This window comes from Mugil cephalus, chromosome 18, assembly GCF_022458985.1.
Source record: "Mugil cephalus isolate CIBA_MC_2020 chromosome 18, CIBA_Mcephalus_1.1, whole genome shotgun sequence".
NCBI classification, from domain to species: Eukaryota; Metazoa; Chordata; class Actinopteri; order Mugiliformes; family Mugilidae; genus Mugil; species Mugil cephalus.
The window spans coordinates 7,814,115-7,835,959 of NC_061787.1; the positions used below are offsets into that span (position 1 = coordinate 7,814,115).

The 21,845-nt window shown below is 41.3% G+C and overlaps 1 protein-coding gene across 2 annotated transcripts; it reads left to right on the forward strand.

Annotated features, from left to right (window-relative positions):
• The first annotated feature begins 12,345 nt into the window (after positions 1-12,345).
• Positions 12,346-20,904, forward strand: si:ch73-206p6.1 (phospholipid scramblase 1). Of its 2 annotated transcripts, none has more exons than XM_047568822.1 (7): positions 12,346-12,414; positions 13,045-13,135; positions 15,510-15,552; positions 15,634-15,854; positions 15,994-16,155; positions 16,634-16,795; positions 19,142-20,904. In XM_047568822.1, the coding sequence occupies exons 2-7, from the start codon at positions 13,067-13,069 to the stop codon at positions 19,169-19,171; spliced, it is 687 nt and encodes a 228-aa protein (XP_047424778.1). In that variant the 5' UTR covers positions 12,346-12,414; positions 13,045-13,066; the 3' UTR covers positions 19,172-20,904. The 2 variants fall into 2 exon arrangements, with proteins under 2 accessions (XP_047424778.1, XP_047424777.1); XM_047568821.1 differs by lacking the exon at positions 12,346-12,414 and adding an exon at positions 12,471-12,542.
• Positions 20,905-21,845: the final 941 nt, after the last annotated feature.

A 21,845-nucleotide genomic window follows, 5' to 3' on the forward strand; every position in this document is an offset into this window, starting at 1 on the left:
TGTGGGAGCGGTGAATCAGTGGACAGTCGGAGATGAGGGCTCAGTGGGGAAACGCCGCTCGGGTTAGCAGCCATTTCCTTACATCACTTAGGGAAAAGAAAATGGACTGGATGGTGTGATGTCCACCTTGTCAGGCGATAACAGCTTGTTATAACGCAACATGCAATGTTTTTCTCCTCATCAGGCAATCCCGCCACAGCTCTATCACTAATCAAGCTATTAGCTGAGTGGTAGGTAAAATTACTATGTGAAAGGTTAAATATAACGCGGCGGTTGTAATGAGCGAAAGTCCACACGCAATCAAAATGTGTTTTGCTCGGACTCGGTTGTTTGACCGCGCAGAAGGAGAATGAAGGTTGTGTAGAGTTTGGCACATTGGCGTCTCACCTTTAATTCAACTTTAAGATGTGCATGCAGGAGTCTGCAACAACTAGCTTGGGAGCAAATAAACTTACACAAGAATCACGCGAAGGCTTAAAGCCGCCAGCGCGCCAACAATGCAGATGTGAGTCTTCGATCTTAAAGAACGCTCATAACATGACTTTGACATGATTTTTTATTACACTGCAAATCTATCAGCCCCTTTTCCTCGACTAGGAAAATACCACTTGCCATATCGCAAAAGTTTGCATGTGGTATTAATAACTGCCAGTGCTGAGATTAAGCTTTAATGGTGATGTGGTTCAGTAAATCATATAATGCGAAGCGAGAGCGAGTAAAGCTGACGCCGTCAATCAGACTAACAAATTGTTTGATTGAGTCCCTCATCTGTTCACCTCTGCCGTTTGTCATTTGCCAGAATTTCCATTTCGTCACTCCAAATCTGTTTACGCGACGATTTGACGGTGTGCCTCGGCGGCGGCTAATTGCTCTTCCATGGAAAGCGCGCAGTCAAACAGTGGCCCCTCTGATACGACGCTCAAATCAAGACATAATTGTCACCCGGCGTTCATGCCAGACAGTACAGCTCCATTTCCAAATCTGTCATAGTGTAAGCGATACGCCTGCATACTGTCATGAGTGACACGGGCCTCCACTCCGCAGCACCGTGACCCGTTTTAAAGATCAACGCCAACCCATGAGCACGCACCCAGCAGTTGTCCTCCCTCTGAATGTTATTACAGAGGGAGGCAAGGTCAGATTGCAGAGATGATGATACATGGGAAGCACTTTTGAAATAAGAAAGTCTTCTCTTTTCTTTTTTTTTTTTTCGCCGCTGTGTCGCATATTGACCTTGGCATTTCTGACAATAGCATCCATCACACACATGAAACCTTTCCAACAGGCAACACTGGTCTGCCTGAGCAGCCAAGTGAATCAGATTAAGGAATAACGCCAGTAGATGGATGCCTGACGTCAAAGCGGCGGAGGGATCAGCCTCCCGGTTCCTCGTGCACTCTGCTTCACTCACACAGTGCCTGGCCGGGTTAAGTTTCTCTGACTTTGACACGAATGATTAACGGCCGGAGGATTGCTGGGTTTTTTGATCGATACTGCAGCAGTATGGCGGTAATTAATTTAGTGCATTGAGAGTTTGTCGATTGAATCATCTGCTGACCGGAGTCCATCCGTTTATAAAAGTTGGAAGCTTGTGAGAGTAAAGTCTATTACTTGCGTATAACTCAATCATCCCCTCTGAACTTCTTGTTTGTTTTTTTGTTAAACATTGTTTTCATTGAAAGTTATTACAATTTACTATAATGTGAAAAGCCTGCCTTGTAATAAAGTGAACTTGAGTACCTTCATGGGCTCTCCAACTCATCACTGCAGGACATCCCTTGCAGAACTAATGAAATACCCATTCACCGCGCAAACCTTGTTTTCGAATATCTAGCATGTCTGGTTTCAATTTCCCTTGGACTTTAATGGTGGCATTATTGTAAAATAAAAATAAAAAAGGATCTCGCAGAGAAATTACTTATTTTACGATGATCCGAGAGTAAAATTCCAGGCTGGAGGCTGCTTTGCTCTGAGCAGTCAGAATTTGATCTCAGTAGCATGCTAGTTTAAACACGGAATAACCTCCGGCATCTGGTCCACACCAAGCTCTCCCAGAATGACATGATGACTTTATTTATTTATTTTTTTCCGAGATAAATAAAGGAATTTGGGTAATTTCTAGGAAGGGATGTTATTAATTATTTTACCATCAAGGTTGTTCATCTTAGCACAGACAGTCAGGTTCCATCTACTGTAAAAAAAAAAAAAAAAGCTTTTGCGAAACAGTTTCTGCTGATTATAGAATGAATGAGAAAAACATTCAGTTCGCGCTGGAGTTTTCGGAGAGAAACGCAGGCTACAACGGCGCTGCAGCTTTGCACGGGGTGCCAGCATGGAAAAAGACATTAACACAGTGCACAGTGCGTGGATGTGTGCGTGTGTGTGTGTGTTTCGGTGAAGGGCTGCACTGAAGTACTCAGCTGGGAGCATCCAGTCAGTGACCCCTGTCTCTCCAACTGTGTGGAGAGAACTCTTCGGCGTGCTCGCACGAGTGTGTGTGTGTTAGAGGGAGAGAGGGGAAGAGGAGTGTGTGCTTGCCGGACGGACAGAGAGGGGAGAGACGGAGGAGGCAGGGAGATAGAAGTGCAGCACAAAGAACAGAGGAGCATTGTGCAGCGCCGAGGCTCCTCCGGTCCACTCCGAGCACGTCGTCCACATGCTGCAGCTCACTGTGCACAGCCTGAAAAGTCCTGAACCGCGCCGGCCTTTGCACTTTGCACTGACAGTGACTCGCACGAGGTAGCCTCGCAGTGTCTGTCTGGCCCCGGCCAGGTTCAACACACTCCCCCCAAGCCGCGCAGAAACAGCACACTCACTTTACGCATGGACCTGATACCGTTGTTGTATGCTGCTTCATTCACTACGAACATCATCTTTAGAGCATTAATATACGTGAAAGAAAATGAAGAATCTGACCCGTGTGTTTTCAAAAATTTTGAAATTCAGACGTGGTCAAATGCATAAAGTAGCTGTTTGAAAAATAATAAATTCAAAATATCAGTTTTTACTTACTAAAAATAAAATTGGATTTGTAGACGCAAACTGGAGGGTAGACATGTTGCGTCGTTTTTTAGCTTCTGTGGTTACAAATATGGAATATTTTTCTTTTTTTTAAAAAAATCACTGTTTTAAGACACAATTTTTAGGCATTTCAATCACGATTGACAATAAAAGTCTAAACTACAATATACAGAAAAACGCAAAGTTTTCAAAAGAAAGAAAGTTATATTTATAAAAATGTATTGCTAAAAATATGGCCTTAGCCAATACTATAATAAAACTGGTAAAAATGATATGAAGCTCCTGCATTCTGTCTTGAATCGACGAGGGTTTAAAAAAACATAAGAAAAAAAAAATGTATTTGCAAAACAATTTCTTCTTTCTCCCTCTGCTGCTACAACCAAAATTTGAAAATAAAAACATCTCCTATATTTCCTTTTATCAGTCTCAGCGTGATGGTGTTTTCCACAATCAAGTTTTACGGTGTGCCAGCAGGACGGTGTGTCCGCAGGGACTCTCTGGAGAAAGAGGTGAGTACCAGGTGCTGCGAACCCTCTCATACTATTACCACCACACTGTCGCGGCTCTCTGTCCCATTTTACCTTGCGGACACCCTCCCCCAACCCATAAGACAACAGGATGGCACCACAACAGCTGCATGTTCTGCAGCTTTATCCATTTGCTGCATATTTCATAGTCTTCACGGACATTTTTTTTTTCCCCCCTTCCTTAGTTTTGTGAAATGGAGAATGCCGTGTAGCGCGGAACACAGAGGACTCATTTTGTGTAGGCAACTTGCGAGCATAAAGGCACAAAACTAAAATGGAGAGGGTGGTTTCATTTTTTTTTTTTTTTTTGGGGGGGGGGGGGGAGAGAGAAGGCGGTAGTATAGGTTTGCAGCGCGCCGAGCAAACCGCGAAACGTGGACTTGGAGCACCCTCTACCCATCGCAAGTCGAAATGCAGGCCCGCGCGGCCCCCGAGTCCTCCCAGTGCTACGTCTGTAATTGTCTGGGAGCCAGGCCTCGGCCCTGCTCTCCAGAATTTTAACAGAAACCATGAGAGGGGAGACTGCTTTAAAGGCTTCATCAACTGTGACCAACCGCCGTCAGCAGTAACCCATGTTATACAGGCCGCAGTTATGACACCCTCAAAGGGCTGCCCCTGAGGAGGCAGGCGACAGGGAGGGAGGGAGGGAGGGGGTGGGGTGGGGGTGGGGGGTACAAGGGGAACTGGGCCTCAGAAGTTTCCCACCTTCCCTTGAACCGCAGCCGTACACCCCCGGCAGGAGGTGGACAGGGCCGGCTTTGAAAAATAACACCTTTGTGATCCCCTGTGTTTGGGGATGGATCGTGGTCTGCAGATGGCTCCGGATACTCTCTGAGCGGATGGACGGGACAGATAGCAAGAAACAGAAAGAAAGAGACCAGGCTAAAGCCTCTGCTTCCATTCTGTTCCAGAGAAAAAGATGTTTTCAGAAGGTCTGCAGTTTCCATTTAAAATTAAAAATGCTTCCTCAATTAGTGACTAAGTTAGCGCTTAGCTATTCTACTTTGATTTTGAACCTTACATCCGGATACTAAAAAAAATCACTGAATAAAATACCAACTAAAATACACATCAAGCAAGGACATACCCACTGGATGCAGGTTTTCCTTCCCCAACACTGTCATCGCAATGAATACGGACCGCAATTAAGTTATACGAAAAAGCTGCCATCGCTCTGGAGGTTCACACGTGTCCTGCATGTGGCTAGCTAATGGCCGTGAGTGGAAAACTAAGAAGCAGACATAGGAACCGGGGAGCCAGCAGAGTTTTGTACAGGGGGGTATAAATTATTATAGCCCAAGCAATGGTGACAGCGTTTTCCCTTCAGTCTGGGGGAAGAAAACAGTGCGCTGAACTTCTAACCCCGGATTCTGAAATCATTTTTAGCTGCAGCTGACAGTCAGTAACCGGCACTTGACAGCGAGCTCACGAAAGGCTGGTGACACTTTCCTGTGGCTCAGCGGGGCCCTCCGATGGTCCAGCCCTCTTTAAAGGTGATCGGCTGTTGTGTTGTTTTTCTTTCCCTCGTCTTGGCTTTCTCCGTGGAATAGCCGGATCCCTTTCCAACTTGGTCTTCCATCTTTTTTTTTCTTATTTTTAGTCAGTTGCTGTCAGCGCCTGAGGATCAGGAAAACGAAGGTCCACTTTTTAGTGATCAGTTGAGGACGGATAATCAAAATATATTTTGGTAGCATTACTTGTTTTAAACTTTAAAAATCCACACGGGCCTCGCCTTGGAAGGGCTCCTACCCACAAATTTAATGTGATGATTGTGTTACAGTATTCATATAACAACTCGGCTTACAGAGTCAGCGTGAGCGCCAATCTGGGAGCTCAGCGCTGAAGACAGTGCCTCGTGAAGGCTTGTGTTGCTCCCAAACAGCTGTGGTGCCTCTTTTGTGTTATTTGGAGGGCCTGTTGCCCCTGCTCTATTCAGGGCTTTCACACCAGTCTCACTCACTTCTCACTCCCTGGGTTCCTCCTCACAGGTCATAAATTAAGCGGAGGGAAGGGAGGCTTGAGATCAGAGAAAAAAGATCAGTCAGGGCCTTATTTCAGGTCGTTTTTACCGCATATTCCGCGATATAAGAAAAGAATCAAACTTTCATGAGAAGCGGGGAAGCGAACCGGCCGCCTCGGCGGACAATCCTGAGACGCAAAGACGGGTGCGCTGATTTGCGAGTTAAGACGGAGAATTTTGGGCTCGTCCACACAGGGCCACGCCGCTGTTGACACTATATGTTATTTTAATGAGCGTTGCAAGCGTAGTGGTTAGTGTGGTGCTGCGTGGTGCTGCGAGGGCTGCGCCTGTGCATGAGACTGAAAGCTGGTAGGGGATAGGAGGGAGGAGGGGTGGGGGGGTCACAATATGGTTACGGTGACAAGCGCTGAGATAATTCATACTGCCTCTCCTGTCAAAACAAAGGCTACTCGAAGTGGATATTCTTCCTTTGTGTTTTCACCGTTCGTTTTCGCCATTCAATTTTTTAAAAAATATCATGATGGACACATTGCATTCACTAAGGTCAACATACTCCACGAAGCAGCGCATACTGTGACAATGACTTAATGACGGGAATAAGGGAAATATTGCACAGTTCATTGACTTGTATTGCACGCCATTATCCCTTTGTGATAGGGAAAGATCAAAATTATGAAATATCATGCGACACATGTGGGATCCATTCAGCGGTATCACAAAACTCCCATTGAAAAACGGTTAAATGGCTTCGCGTGAGGCTGTGTACGGAACCATATGGACGCCTCCACATCTCCTCATTTCATACATGTTTCTTTTGACATCAATAATGCCTCGGTATCCAGTCGCGTTTGGAACACATCCAAAACAATTATAAAGTTGCCGTGGAAACTGAGGTCCTGTGCCAGGGTGAGGCATACTGTCTCCGCTCAGATAACCACATGGAAAGTCACAGCAAACAAAGCACTTGACAGGGGTGCAGAAATGGGAGAAATGAAGAGAGGGAGGGAGGTGAGGGATGGGCAGAGGTGAAGAGACAGAGACGGAATAACAAAAGCTGTGTTCTTGGACATGAAAATGTACACAATAAATCTTTTTTTTTTTGTTTGTGTGTGTGAGACAGAGAGAGAGAGCATGAATTAAAGACACATCGTGCCAGAGAACCCTTGTGATGTGAACATTTCTAAGAGCAGTTCTCAGAGCGTCTCAAAAGTCCGATTTTGAGGAGCCCCGTTTCTGCCGGGGTTCAGTCAAAGGTTTAGCTGTGCGCCGCTGTTGTTATGTGCCTGAATGAACATTAGAACGGCAAACTAAACACACAGCCTCTTCGGTGACACGTGCAATTTTGTGTGCGGAACCCTGGGATCGGGAGTAATGTATTGTAACCTTATGCTAACCTAATGAACAAGAGGATGAAAGCGGTGTAATGGAGGCATTTTTACATTCATCTTTGGGCTCCTCATTATGCGGGGAATCTGACAAGCTCGTTAGGAGTGCACGAAAGATTACCCGTTCGGATAAAGAGCACCACCTCCGCGCGAAAAAAAAAAAAATACAAACACACAGAAGAATTGTAGAACAGGTAGGAATGTCAAGAGCAAGGGGTGCTCAATTGGTGCACACACAAGCATGCACAACATCCCCTGGTGGGAGTAACTGGGTTGCGGGAGTCGGAACAATCTAACTGGTTTTCAGAGAAACCTTGATTGTCCGGGATGTGTATTCAGATGAGAGCAAAGAACAGCATCTGACCCTTCATGCTACCGATAGTGGTGATTTATTTCACATGTCATGTAAAATGTTAATCCAGTACACACCTAAAAATGTTTTAAATAAAAAAAAAAGGAAATCAAATATTTATGCTTTATTAACAGATTTTGTCTGTACAGCAGGAAACCGAGCTTTCTAGGCTACACCGGGTCACTATAAGCAATTGCTGTAACATGAATCAATTAAAACCTGTTTGTCGATGTTTGTGCCTGAAGTGTCAGCAGATCTGCGCTCCAGTCATCATTTGTTCTCATTAGCGTTTCTCGGAGAAATCAGTAGCGCTTGAGGAAATCAGGTAATTTGTATTCGCAAATAAGGATACTCGACCCACCAACGTCACGCCATTTGTAACAGAGTAGCAAGTGTGTGTGTGTGTACTGTGTGTGTACTGTGTGCACTTCTGTATTGTGTTTTACAATGAAAAGGCAATTTCTGCATTAGTCTGAGTAATGGCTATGAGGCCGAGCATCATTAGCTCAACACTGCTCTCCAGTGGATGTAAAGTATCATGATGCACGTGGAAAGTTCAAGTGCACATTAGTTGTATGTGGAGGTTTTTCTGTTATAAGTGGAGTTGTGCAGCTTGGGATTTGTAACAGCATGAATAATTTAAACTCCATCTATCAATACAGTGCAGCATAGGATTGTATAAGTGAACTTAAAGTACTCTGGCTTTAGGTACTTCCTTTAGATCACTGCATTTCTCCGCACAGAAGGATATATTGAGTGTTATAGACTTTGAAACTAGCTGTTTGACCAAGCAAGTAGTATAAAAGATATTCCTGATCTCATGTGCAACTTAGTGGGAAGTGGATGTTAGAACAAACTTTTCAATGAGACACCAACATAGCTTTGGGAATGAAAACCATTTGCAAAGGTTCCATCACAGTCTTTTTATGATTGAGAACACTTATCATTTGAATAATTTATAACCAGTATATTTAACTTATGTGTGTTTTATAACATGGTTGGGGGTAAGTTGCATGGCTTCTTGCTGTACAGTATAGCTAGTGGTTCTCAAACTTGGGTGTGGGTGATTTATATAAGAGAAACCCAAACTAGAGTATAGAACTGACCTATTTCACTCATGTTCAACGTTGTGTGTGTGTGTCTGTGTGATCTTGTACTGCTGTTTTTATACCATCAGTATGAGGACATTTGTGCAAAGTGATCCTCATTTCTTTACAAGGCTGTTTGATTGTTAATACTCAGATTTAGGGTAAAGGTTACAATTTGGTCATGGTTGGGATTGGGGTAATGGTTAGGGTTATGGTTAAGCATTTAGTTAAGATGGTTAGTGTTGGAGAAAGGGGCTAGGGCATTATGCCAATGCATGTCCTCACAAAGATAACATTACCAAAGTGTGTTTGCGTGTGTGTGTTCTTGTACAGCAATCTTTCTGAGGACCTTCTTATAGTATTTTACTATTGGAGTGGGGACATTTGTGCAAAATGAGGACATTTTGGTCGGTCCCCATTAATTTAGGAGGCCTTTTGAAGAATGAGACTTGGTTTTATTGTGAAGCTTACAATTGGGTGGGGATTAGGGAAAGGGTTAGGCACCTAGTTGAGATGGTTAGGGTTAGAGTTGGGGGCTAGGGAATTCAGTGTGTCAATGAATGTCCTTACAGAGGTATCCATACAAACATGTGTGAGTTGAGGGCGTGATAAGAAGATAAGCGCAGTTAGACTAAATTTAATAGGTTGTGGTACTAAAGTTAAACATGAAGTTCATTTGACCTGTATGAAAATATATACATTAAATTGAGACTAAAGTGAGACTCCATTTACGATATTTGCAATACGGAAGGGTATCCTTATACACAAAATCAAAGGATCTAGCTAGATCTAGATCTAGTGATAAACTAATGAATTTCCAACTAAAACATAATACAGAGGCATTATCTTCAAAGAAATCAAGTTTGCTTTGTAATCCAGTCTTGGAGGTCTCTAATGTGGCTGCCATATCTTGACTAAAGGTCACTGTACCATTGGTGGAAATACTTGTCTCCTTTTTTAGACCCTATCTTATGAGGACTCTCAGCATCATAAAAGGTCCTCAAGAGCACTCCTTGCACTCTTGAGGTCCTTTTTTATGATTCTGTGGTGACACAGGCCATCTACTATGGAGTGGTGTGCTGGAGCAGCAGCAGCTGACAGAAGGAGACTGAGCAAACTAGCCAGAAAGGCCAGCGCTGTCCTCATTGCCCCCCTTGATTCACATGGAAGTGGTGGGAGAGGATAGTTATAATCCCTCGTGGAGAACATGTCCCACCACATGCACGGCACTTCTAACTTCACTGGGCAGTTCCTTCAGTGGCAGTCTGCTATACCTGTGGTGTGAAGGAGATGGACCACACACACCTGAACTGAAAGTTGTAGTTAAAGCCTATTTCTAACAATAGTCCCTCAATGGGTATCAACAAAACACAAACCAAATACAAACCATACAACTATTTCAGCCCACTTATTTCTGAAATTGAATTGAATGAAGTCAGGATAACTTTATTCAGAGAAGCTTATGCATTGGCACTAAATCATTCTTGGCCGTATGGCTTCTGGGACCTCCCAGCCATCCACGAGTTTACATGGGAAGCTCAAGACAAGGAGATCAGCAGCAGCAAAGAACAGTGCATTCCTCACAATGACAGACAGCCACAGCATAAGAAGTAACTGAGGTGGTGTTGGGTTGTAAAGTAAGCAGCTTGCTGAGAAACGGCAAAGCAGGTTAAAGCTACTTAAATAGGCACCTTGAATGAGATTTGCCAATGATGCTTTCAGCTGAGTGGTCAGCTGATATGGGCTGGTTTTTAGATTAACTATCAGCTTATGAACTGGTGGACTGAGCTTGACTCCTTGGCCTGCCTAACCTAATATTTCAGGTATTTCTGTATGTAGTATGTAGTATGTGTTACATACTACTGCTATTTAAACTTATTTACTACCTTTGAAGTTACAGGTATTATATTTTTTAACTGACTATGTGCTACTGCCCTATTGCTGCAGTCCTGATGATATAACACTGTAAATATCTCCACTGTGGGATCTTTTCTTTTCTTCATAACACCTCAATTTAGGAAGATGTACGAATACATTTTTGTATATTTCTTTATTGATCAGTTTTCCAGATTTACATTCATGTTTATGTACTAACTAATGTTGTTAGTGCCCTCACTAACAACATTAACAACCTATGGGTCCTATGGTTTGAGGGGAGGGGCCTCTGTGGAAGAAATCTTGTTCCAGTGCATCCCACCTCTCTAAAAACTGCTGGATTAAAAAATAACCCAACCATAAACCAAAGGTTGCTCATTTGACTCAACCCAATGAGTAAAAGTAACCCTATTCAGGGATTAAAAATAATAATAAAAGTTATCTCATTACATTGCTACTTTTATTATATTTATATTCATGCTTATATTTAAAAATCATAATGACATTACTTGTTTTAGTAATAATAAATGATGTGTATTTTATTGTGATTTGTAAAATCTCACTAAAATAAAGGCCACTGCTAACTTTCATTTAATGGCACTTTTAGTGAGAGTTTGGAAACAAACATGGTGTAAAATGACATTCAGAATCAAAGAAATAAAAAAATGCTAATAAAATATAAAATAAATAAACATAAATAAACAAAACACAAATATATTTGAGTTTAGATCAAAACAACATTTATCCACTGCATTCTCTTCTTTCTCCTACTCCACTCCAGCGTTTTACTTGTCATTGCTTATCATAGTGAAATGATATGACAAATGTAATATGATAGCCAGCGCTAGCTAACATGGACTGTAACATCAGTTCATCACTGCTGTTTAGGCTACATTAAAGTTATGAAGACACGTATGCGATTATGTGCAATGGAACAGTAAAGCAAAGTGATGACTACACCCTGAACCACCACACATTAATTGTAAAAATTCAAATAGTTATAAAAGAGTTTTATAGTTAAGTACAGAACCTTAGCTTAATTTAGTGAGTAATACAGTCGCTAACTTAAATAAATGTCAAAAAAATAAATAAATAAATAAGTTAGAAGCTATTGAAAAAGTAGTTTAACTATTCAATTTAACCTACCAAAAAAAAAAAAACTTCTGTCTGACACCCTCTTCACTCTCCTTCTGTCCAGTTACTCGGATCCAGATAAAACCAGATTCTGAATTAAATGAGCAGAGAAATGAATGAACCATGAGTTGGGTCAAATTAACCCAACCAGGTGTTCAACAGCTTTGACCCAATGCAAAACAACCCAGCAATGGGTTTATAGTACCTCAAATAACCCAGGAATATGACCCAGCATGAACAACCCAGAAATGTGTTTACAAATGTGTTTACAGAAACAAGCCAGCAATTTTTAGAGTAAACTGATCTGAAACTGACTGAAGTGTACTTGATCAGGTTGTGATCTAGGGAATTTGGAACGCTGCCATCAAGGAGTGTCATTGCTATGGGGTGGAGGTGTCTGGTCTGGTCTGGTCTAGGTGGCTGCTACATGTTTAAGTAACATCCACATGAATTAATGCCAGGTCAAAAAGTTTCCCAGCTGTGGTCATAATGGTACGCCTGTATGTGGCAGTGAAGAGAATTCTGATTCTGAAAGCTAATTCACAACAACACAAATATCTGAAGTGCAGCAGCTGCTGAGGTTTGGTATAAACTCGTTTCATTCAATCTCATTAAATACCATAGATCATACCAGTCTCACTGTGCTGTTTAATAGTCACATCTACAAGATTAAAAATAAGATCATCTAAAAAAAAAAGAAAGAAAAAAACGCTTAATGTTCCTGTGCCTTAATGTTCCTTAATGGCCATTGACGCTTGTAATGTTGTGGTTGTTGGCTAGAAATATATGACTGATTGAATAACTGAGTGTGCTTTATATGCTACAAGGAGTTAAATTATTCAGACTGTTGCGTGTTTTCTAACAGACTCTATTTTATTTCGTTCTAGCCAATTCTATTTGCATCTGTTACGCCGTGTTCTATACTTCCGTGTTTTGATTGGCGCGTGGGCACGGGAAGTACAGTGACGTCGACCAATGAGATTAGAAGTTTATTCCAACGGTTTGGTTCCGGAGTGGCCTGACATTATTTTAAGTAGCGGGTCAAACATCGGTGAGTATTTTTTGATTCCGTGTTAATATCTGTGTGTCTTGTTGTTAAAATTCGACTGTGTGGGATGTTTGCGGACGGCGTAATTTTCTCGCTGACTGGAGACTCTCTCTTTCTGTTTGAATGAAAAAGTAGGTAAGATCAAACCTCGGCGCGCGCTCCTCTGTGCCAGCCGGAGAAACATTCATATGCAGTAAACACATTTAAATCGAGATCCCCACTGGTGTGACCTACATACTGGATGCGGTCTGTGCAGCTACTCTGCGATTTAGGCCTGCGGGTTATGTGTGAACAAATAGAGTAAGAGGATTTCTTCTTGTGGTGTCTTCCCGTCAGAAGCTCGTCACTTCCAGATACAACCGAGATTATCTGTGTCGCCCACCATGTAGGTCTGCAGCCGCCCCTCCAGGCTGTGGGCCATTAGGGTACTATTTATATGCCCTACCAAAAATAATACCCGGTGTAGGACTGCGCGCATTTTCAACTGGGCGTGAATTACACTGAAGCACATCCAGAAACGTACAGATTTTATGACCATCTGCCGTGATGCATTTCCATTTGTTTATGACTGTGATCTGAATGGGCAGAAGATGGCGCCATTTCTCACTTTTTAAACAAGCTACTCATCAACAGGTCTCCCATCCAGTCTGAGAAAATGAATATGTATGCTGTGCCCAGTCCGGGAATACCAGGCTGTCCACCAGGATTAGAGTACCTGACTACGGTAAACCTTTTTTGTTTGTTTGTTTGTTTAATTCATGTTAGAGTCACATTGTTTTTATGAAGTCTGAAATTGCGGCTCATATGTAGAGGAAATCATCAAGTTGTCTATTGGCTAATTATTTAACCTTAAAGGGATGTTTCTGTTTCTTTTAGGAGGGTTTGTTTGGGATATTTATCAGTAGTCTGTGTATCATTTACAATAAAAGGTGGTCACTGAAACCCTGGTTTGAAGGAGTTTGCCCCTAGAGGCTGAGCAATGTACTGCTGTGGATGGCGTCAGCAAAAAGCAAAACATTTTGACCACTCAACGTAAAATGCAGATTATTCTCATTGTGTACAATCCATTTAAAATATTTTCACTGCTTTACTTTACAATCAGCCTTTTTTGAGGGGAATCAGCCCAATTTAATGTCAAGTGGCCAGACCAGTAACTTAAAAGCACAATACCCTATAAAATAATAACAACTCTAGATTTTCTTTATTTTTAGTGCAAAGGAGTACAAGTACATTGTGAAAGTGTTTACATTTTGTGGACAACCTGAAATGATCTAAGAAATGCGCAATTTGGAGCATTCTGCTGTTTTGTTCTGGCTTTCAGTGTCGTGTCCCCAACACTCACTAAAACAGTTATATAATGATTATTTTACTGCAAAATTGCAGTTAATGTCTTTTATGTATTTTTTGCCCTTTGTAAATTCATCCAGATTGGACCTTCTGATGGTCCGGTTGTTCCCTGCGTGCCGTACGTTTGACACCACTGATTTTTGTAGTCTTCAAAACCACCACGGAGTCCACGGACAAAACAGTAATTTTACTTGCAGAGCACAGTTCACCAGCGACTCTTGCAATCACCAAAGTAAAATAGCACTAGACAGTAGACTTTGGTCATTTTGAAGATTTCAATTTCCCATTATCTATACGGATAAGAGACTCATACAACCCCGTTTAAAGGAAAACCCAACTATCCCTGTAACACAATTCATTATCAGCGAACTACAGTTGACCTTCACTTTTAGAGTGTATTGATTTTATCTCTTTTTAATTAAAACGGCATATTTCATCAAACTAATATACTTCACAAACGTTTATGGGGCGGCTGGCAGTGCATCAAACGTACAGAAGATTTTCACCAAGGCTATTCTGACATGTTACAGTAGGAGAAAAAACTAAAGGAACGGTGACTGAATTCCATTTGCTTCAGTTTCATGGTCCTTGTACTGTGCAAGTTGTCACACTGTTGAGATTCACTATGGTTTATGTTGTTAGTAACACCTGTGCATTTGCTGCTATGACAAGTCAATGTGTCTGTTGTGGTTAAGAGTTATTAGATGGAGATCATGGACCTGCAGTGCGTATGTCATCTCCCTGCTGGTGCATTCATACAATTCTCTAGTGTTTAATATGCAATTGTCAGAGATGAACAATATATCTGTCCAATAATAAAAATAAGAGACTGCATATGTCTATGCCCTGCACTATATCTATATCTAAGATATCTGTATCCCACACTAGAATGAGGTTTTATCAGCTAGATGAAAAGGGTGCATGTATGGTCACTGTATTTTCTTTCACAAAAGGATATTAAAAATCTAAATGAAAAAATGAGCTTGAGTTATTTGATTTTCATTTTAAAATTCAAAAATTAAAATTGAAATGTGAAATTAAAGGCATTTTTCTTCATGGCAAATAATGGACATCTCTATTTTCATTTTATGTTTCTAAAAAAAAAAAAAAAATGGTTGGAAGACAGAAACAAAAAAGTGCCTGTTTTCAAAATAAGAGCATGTATAAGGCCCCTACTGTGTTTCTGCCGATATACATGACTTTTACTGTGGTTTCCGTAGCCCAGGCTAAAATGTCTTTTTAACCTGACGTGATTTTTGACATAACAAAACAAGGCGTGTCATCTGCAGAAATATTTGCACGCATATCAGAGTAATGTTAGCAAGTAGCTCACTATTCCCTGATTTTATGTAGTTATTTTTAGCTTTTACCTGAGATGTGCGGCTTAGTTTTTCTGCATCATGTCGTCTTCTCTGCGACGCTCTTATTGTTTCGAGGAACAACGACTGATCCATGTCCATCACCTTCTGTCACACAGCGCCATCATCATACATTCTCTTACTTTGAAAGCGACAACTTCCGGTCACACAGTATGAATAAACGGTCGCTCTATTGTTTCTGTCTAATAACAGAAAGTTAAAAGCGAGCAGTATTTAAAGTTTTGTTTTATCCATTTTTGACCCCGGTGAATAAAAATGCCTGGAGTTCAATTTTAATTTTTGAATTTAAATTCAATGACCAAAACATACACAGACCTTAAAGCTACACCCACTGCTGCTTGCATGCGTAAATCTGTTTCTGTGGTTTCTCAGGTGGATCAGCTCCTCATCAAACAGAAAGTCGAGCTCGTTGAAGGTACAGTACGTAAACATGCCTTATGCTGCTGGTTTTGCTCAGTGTGTAGCTTTTAATTATGTTTTTTTTCTACCCATGCAGCCCTCGTTGGCTTCGAAAGCAACAACAAGTATGAAGTGCGTAACTCCATGGGCCAGAACGTGTTCTACGCCGTCGAGGAGAACGACTGTCTGAGTCGACAGTGCTGTGGCCCCCTGCGCTCCTTCAACATCCACGTCCTCGACAATTTCGGCCAGGAGGTCATCAGCGTCTCCAGACCGCTCAAGTGCATGTCTTGCTTCTTCCCGTGTTGTTTACAAGAGGTGAGTGTAACCTCTTTCGGCTTTTCTCACCGTGCTTTTTGCTCACCATTTCCTTTTTTGAGTACGTTGTGTCTTTTTTTTTTTTAGTTTGTGATGAATGTGTGAAATCACACTCTGTCCTTGATAATGTTTCACTCAGCTAGAGGTGCAGGCTCCCCCCGGTAACACAGTGGGCTACGTGATACAACAGTGGCACCCGTTCTCCCCCAAATTTATTGTCACGAACGAACACAGCGAGCCTGTGCTGAAGATCCATGGGCCCTTCTGCGGATGGAGCTGCCTTCCAGATGTTGACTTTGAGGTGGGATTGTCTAAACACAGAAATCCGTTAAATGTTTGTGAAAACATAACAGGACACGGTAAATTCTTTCCTTCTGGACATGTTTTTCTGTGAGGGATCCTCTGAATCGAGAAATCTGTTTCCAATCAGAGGGAGCTGCAGCTCGGGTGAAGCCAGTGCACAGGGCATGCTCTTGTGTCTCACAGTGTGGCCATTGTTCCACGGCTCGGATAGTTTTATTAGATTGAGCTGTGAACGGGACTGGGGTCAGTGATAAAGGACTTTTACCAGACCCAGTGGAGGGGTCACTGGAGCATGATATTACTGCCTCGGTGTCTTTGAAGTCATTACTTGGGACTCGAGACTTAAAGTGCTGCGAAAAAATGTTGCAAACTGTTCCACGATGTCCTGCCAGTAAAACCAAACAAATTGAGGGATTGGTCTTCATCCCGATGCTACACGCGTCAGCAGTTTGTCTCCTCTGTTACTCTTTCCTCAGATTTTGACGATGGATGAAGTGAGTAAGATTGGGAAAATCAGTAAGCAGTGGACGGGACTACTTCGGGAAGCGTTCACAGATTCAGACAACTTTGGCATCCAGTTTCCCATGGACCTTGATGTGAGAATGAAGGCTGTGATGATCGGTGCATGCTTTCTTATCGTAAGTGCAACTAAACACATTTTTTTTATATCTTACAGCAGGGACGTTTTTCAGGCCAAGGACTCTCAAACTAATGGAGAGATTAATTAGGGAAGCCCTACCTATTATATGTGTTCTATATTGCATTGCATTGCATTCAGTATTAAGCTATCCCTTCACTAAAATATGTTGGATTCACGTTAATGTGTATTTAAAGAAGTTTAAATTTGTGGGGTAAACTAAAAAAAATATATGAAAAATGTCTGATCAACCAATGATTTCACGACCCCCCTCTGCTGTACCTCTGCGTAAGACATATGTCTTACGGCCGTAGACAGCCTAACTGCACCTCTCCTGATCGACAGGCTTAGTCTTTTCTTGTGATCACAGCCTCATCTTCATGCCATTATGGAGGGTTTCAAAGTAAACTGTAAACTTACTAATCAGTCTCTCTTGATTGGAAATGGCAACTTTTCAAATGCATCACACATGTTCAACCCTGAATCCAACCAGGAATACATTTACCGAGAAGGCCGTAGTTTTCCTATATGAATATTTGGTATTGTAACATTTCATTTATTTATACTTGTGCTCTTACCAGTCTGGCTCCCTCTATAAAAATGTCACTTAACTAGTCGGCCACTGGTCGGCGCTGTGTCTTTTTTTGCCAGTTGGGTTCATTTTTGTCTCTACTTCCTGCTTCACTTTCAATAATGGCTTAGCCTTTTCCCGATGCATCTTTATTGATCCAAAACAATCAATTGCTGGAGATGGATAAGCAGCCAGAAAATATTGAAGCAGAAACACAACACTACCATGTGGACCAATCACTGCTCTTGCGGTTTCTGGGGAGGTGCTTATAACCTACGGCGTAGGAGTCTACGTAAGGTCAGGGCTGTGGTTGTGGCTGTGGCAGGGGTGCGGATCCCAAATTTAAACCTAATCAGTTCACAGGTGAAACCCCATATATGTAAGTATATATGTTTATGTTTACAGAAGTTGCACGGCCACTCTACTGTTGCACATGTTTGAAATTAAAAACTTAATATTTGAACCTGTGCATTATTTGAATAGCTTAATATTGAATGCAAAATAATGATAATAATGTATATTTATAAATAGCACTAGTTTAATATAGAACACATATAGTAGGTAGGGGGTCCCTACTTAATTTCTACATCAGTTTGGGGATCCTTGGCCTGAAAAGGGTTGAAGACGCCCAGTGAAAAGAATGTAGTTTAAACGGGACTCGTATGCTTTTCTTCATTGTCTCTCATAAATGAAATGTTAAATATTGTATTGTACAATGTAATGTATCCCTGATTGGATTCATGGTTGAACATGTGTGATGCATTCGAAAATTTGCCATTTCCAATCAAGACGGGGTGATTAGCAGGTTTGGAGTTTACTTTGAAACCCTCCGTGATGGCATGAAGATGAGGCAGTGGTCACAAGAGACGACTAAGCCCATCAGTCAGAACACATTTGGCTTGTAGGGAAGTTTGAACACATCAAACCGACATCAAGGAGGCAACGAAGGCTGACTGCCATGATATCTACGTTTGTGCCAAAAAGCTGAGGTCAATTTGCGTGAAAGGGGATAACTCTCCACGCCAGCAGGCAGGAATTAGTACATAATCAGAAGCTAAAACTACCAGAATGACGATAATTTAGGAGGCTAGAAAGAGCTAGAAGCTTCTGGTCTACAGTTGACTGATTTTAGACGTCCTAGTCCTTGTGAGAATATCCATGTATTGTAATGTTGAGATGACATTTGTGATTTTTGTGTCTCTTCTTGAGCACCAGTTCTCACTCTAGGTGAACAGTTATTCAAAATAATCTCTCTTTCCAACTGTCTAGCCACTCATTTAGCAAAGTGTCATTTTGACGTATCATGGCCCTAAAAAACAAGACCTAATTCTGTCCACAGAGCCTGAACTGCGTGGCTGGATAACAGACAGTATGAGACAGAACTGTGAATCATGCAAGGAATGCTAAGTTAGCACAGTAGGTCCCCTTTTAGGACTGTCACATTTCATTTTGGGGCCATAAATAATGCAGCCTCATATGACCCTGCTTTCTTGGGCAGTATTTTTTTTTTTTTATTGTGACTGGAAGTTTCCTGTATGTATCGGGTAGCCTACATTTAGTGGGAACACCACAAATGCAGCTTGTACGTCCTACTTTCTAAAACACCACGAGTCACATTTGCTGAAATGTGTAAAAGCTAATCCAATATGTTTTGATTATTAATGAGGTGGTGACACGGCAAGGAAAAATTGTTTTAATTGAAAATTCTGCGTTCGATCTGGGTCATTTTATGCCTTTCTTTTAACACTTTCGTCTTGTTCTTGTTATTTTCCACAGGACTTCATGTTCTTTGAGTCAACTAACTAGGAGCCAACTGGATTTCCATGAGACATTTACTGGAAGAACAAGGCCACAAAGCCATGATGATCAAATGCCCTAACAAAGAACAACCTTCAAATACATAGTTTAAAGAAAGTACTTAGTACATAAATGTTATAACTTTGCATGATCATTGAACTAGAAGGTTTGTTTTAGTCTTAGCTGCTCAGGTTGGTTTTAAGGTTACGTTACTAGGCCGTGAGTGCACGATGCAGTTTTGATTTTTGTTTTTCTTAGACAGTATTTGTGAGGACGTCTGTGTGCGCGCGCGTATGTGTGTGTGTGTGTGTTTATATTATGGTCAACGAGTCCATCTGGACCCCAAGCCTTTGTGCGTTACTAGATCTCTTGTAGGTCAGACATTCCATGCCCTTATTTATTAAGTTATGTTTATGTTTGTTCACAGTATAAATTAGAACAATGTGTGTGTGCGCTGCTTTGTGCGTGTGTTGCTATGCGTGCAGCTGTGTGTGTTTTAAGTGAAAGATAAATTATAATGCAGGATATAAAGTATTTATATTTTCGATGCCACAAATAATTGCAAAATTGTTGACTCTGTAGGGGTTGTTTTTGGGGGATAGAATGGTTTATAGCTGCTGTTCCAGTCTTGTTCAGCAGAGGGAGCTAGATATCCATTAACCCAATAACCCACCACACAGTCCCAATGAACAATGTCAGTATCTGCTTATCATGTCATTGTCATAAGACTCAAATATTAGTGTCAGACGACATTGTATATTTTTGGGCAATCTCAGGTTGAAATGCATGCTTCTGTATTATAGTGTTGGCTACTGCAGGTTCTGGGAAAAATGAAATCGTCTTAAAATCCGCTTCACTTTGCGTAAATCTCCTATTATATCAACTTCAGTCGTCATCTTTAAATCCCCTTTAACATTACAGATGGGGAGGCTTTGTATGAGATCTCAAAAGTTTTCAAAAAATGATGTAAAAGTTTCCATCAAATGGTCACTGAGACTTCTCCTCAATGCTACGCCAGTAAGCATTTGTGTGGAGTCACGATGACTGACTACTGATTTCACTCTACAAACCTGAAAAAAAGTGTCGACGTTAAGCCATTTTTTTTTTACAAATTAAGTCTTAAAAGCTTGACGGCTTTTATTTTTGTAAAACCTACTATATACTGCCAGTTGGAAGAGCTAATGTTGCTAGTGTCGAGTGCAAACTTCTTGCGTAGACTGTGTTGTTTTCTGCCTTCGGTGTGTTGAAAGTTGTTTGTATATTCGTCATAAGTGGGTTTATCTCACTCTTTATAAACAGTGTTCTTTTCAAATCTTGATTTTAAGACTGACAACGCAGCAAATTGCTTAAGATGGATGTTTTTTGGAGTTTTGGTTTGGTTATACAATTTGTTGAGAGTAGTTAAAGTAAATTTAACTGGCATTCTTAGCAGTAGGATTAGCCCATCTTGTTTCATAGAACTTAGTAATAGTATAAGATGCTGGTGCTACATCCTCTGAAGGTTATTTTTTTATTAGTATTATTATTTTTAAGTTGAAATCGGAATGTGACACAAAGGGAATGTTGCTACTCCCGGACGGTTATTAACACAAACAGCTCATGTCCTTATTCTTCTACTTTTGCACTAATACTGTGAACTAACAAGCCGTTTAGTCATGCAATGGGTCAGTGCTGAGCTAAGCTTAACTTGTGCAAACAGTCCATGGAAACACTACAATAAAAAACATTTAAATAAAAATGAATTATGATGTGTGTGGTTCTCTTTTTTGGCGCTTTGCATGAGAAACTGTAAACTCAGATCCTTAAACAATAAAATATTAGCGTTCACAATGAGGGGCCTTAAGCACAATTTAATAAACTTTTGGTGCGTCAACAATCAATCCATCCTTTTTAATCATTGCAGCAACGGCCACCTGTGAATTCCAGTGTTGTTGTTTTTTTTGGCTGCAGAATTCAAACAGATGTGAAGGAACCTTCGGTGAAGCCTAAAGAATTGACTTTTTTTAAACACTGAACTCTCCAAATCTCCAAATCCGCACCAACGAACAAAGCACTGCACTTGGGTTTTGCAACAAGGCTAGAGCAGAAGGTCGTGCTGAAATACTTGAGTTTTAGAACAGCTCTTACATATTTGAGCGCAAATTGTTAATGTCGGGGTGGAGCATCGCCAGCTTTTTACTTACTTGACAGAGGTCTCAGTGCTGTGGAAACACTTTCCAAAGAAGCAGTGATCTAATCAATACTCCCCTGAGTGGTCGTGGTTATATTACAAACACTTGAGTCCACAAGTGTCTCATTTGAAGTTTCACGAGACTTAACAATGCTGTCTTAGATTAATGCATTTCTGTGAGTCATGGCAAATGCCAAATTATAGCCGTCGTTTGTGATAGTGATAGATTTGACTCATTATCCAGCAAGTGTTACTGGGGTGACTGCACGAAGCGGCGGTTCTCTGACTGATTGGGCCGTGGTTGGGAGGCATGGAGGCGACAGGACAAGCGTAAAGACCATATTCGATTCCATATTGTAATTATTATAGCATTTTTACACATGACAATGCCTTAGCTCTGTGGCACTGTTGACGCTCGCAGTGTGGAAATTGATGAAGTTGAACTTTAGGATTTGGTACATACGTTTTGTAAAATTTCGTTTCTCCGGCAGCTGCTAAACTGATGGCATTCAC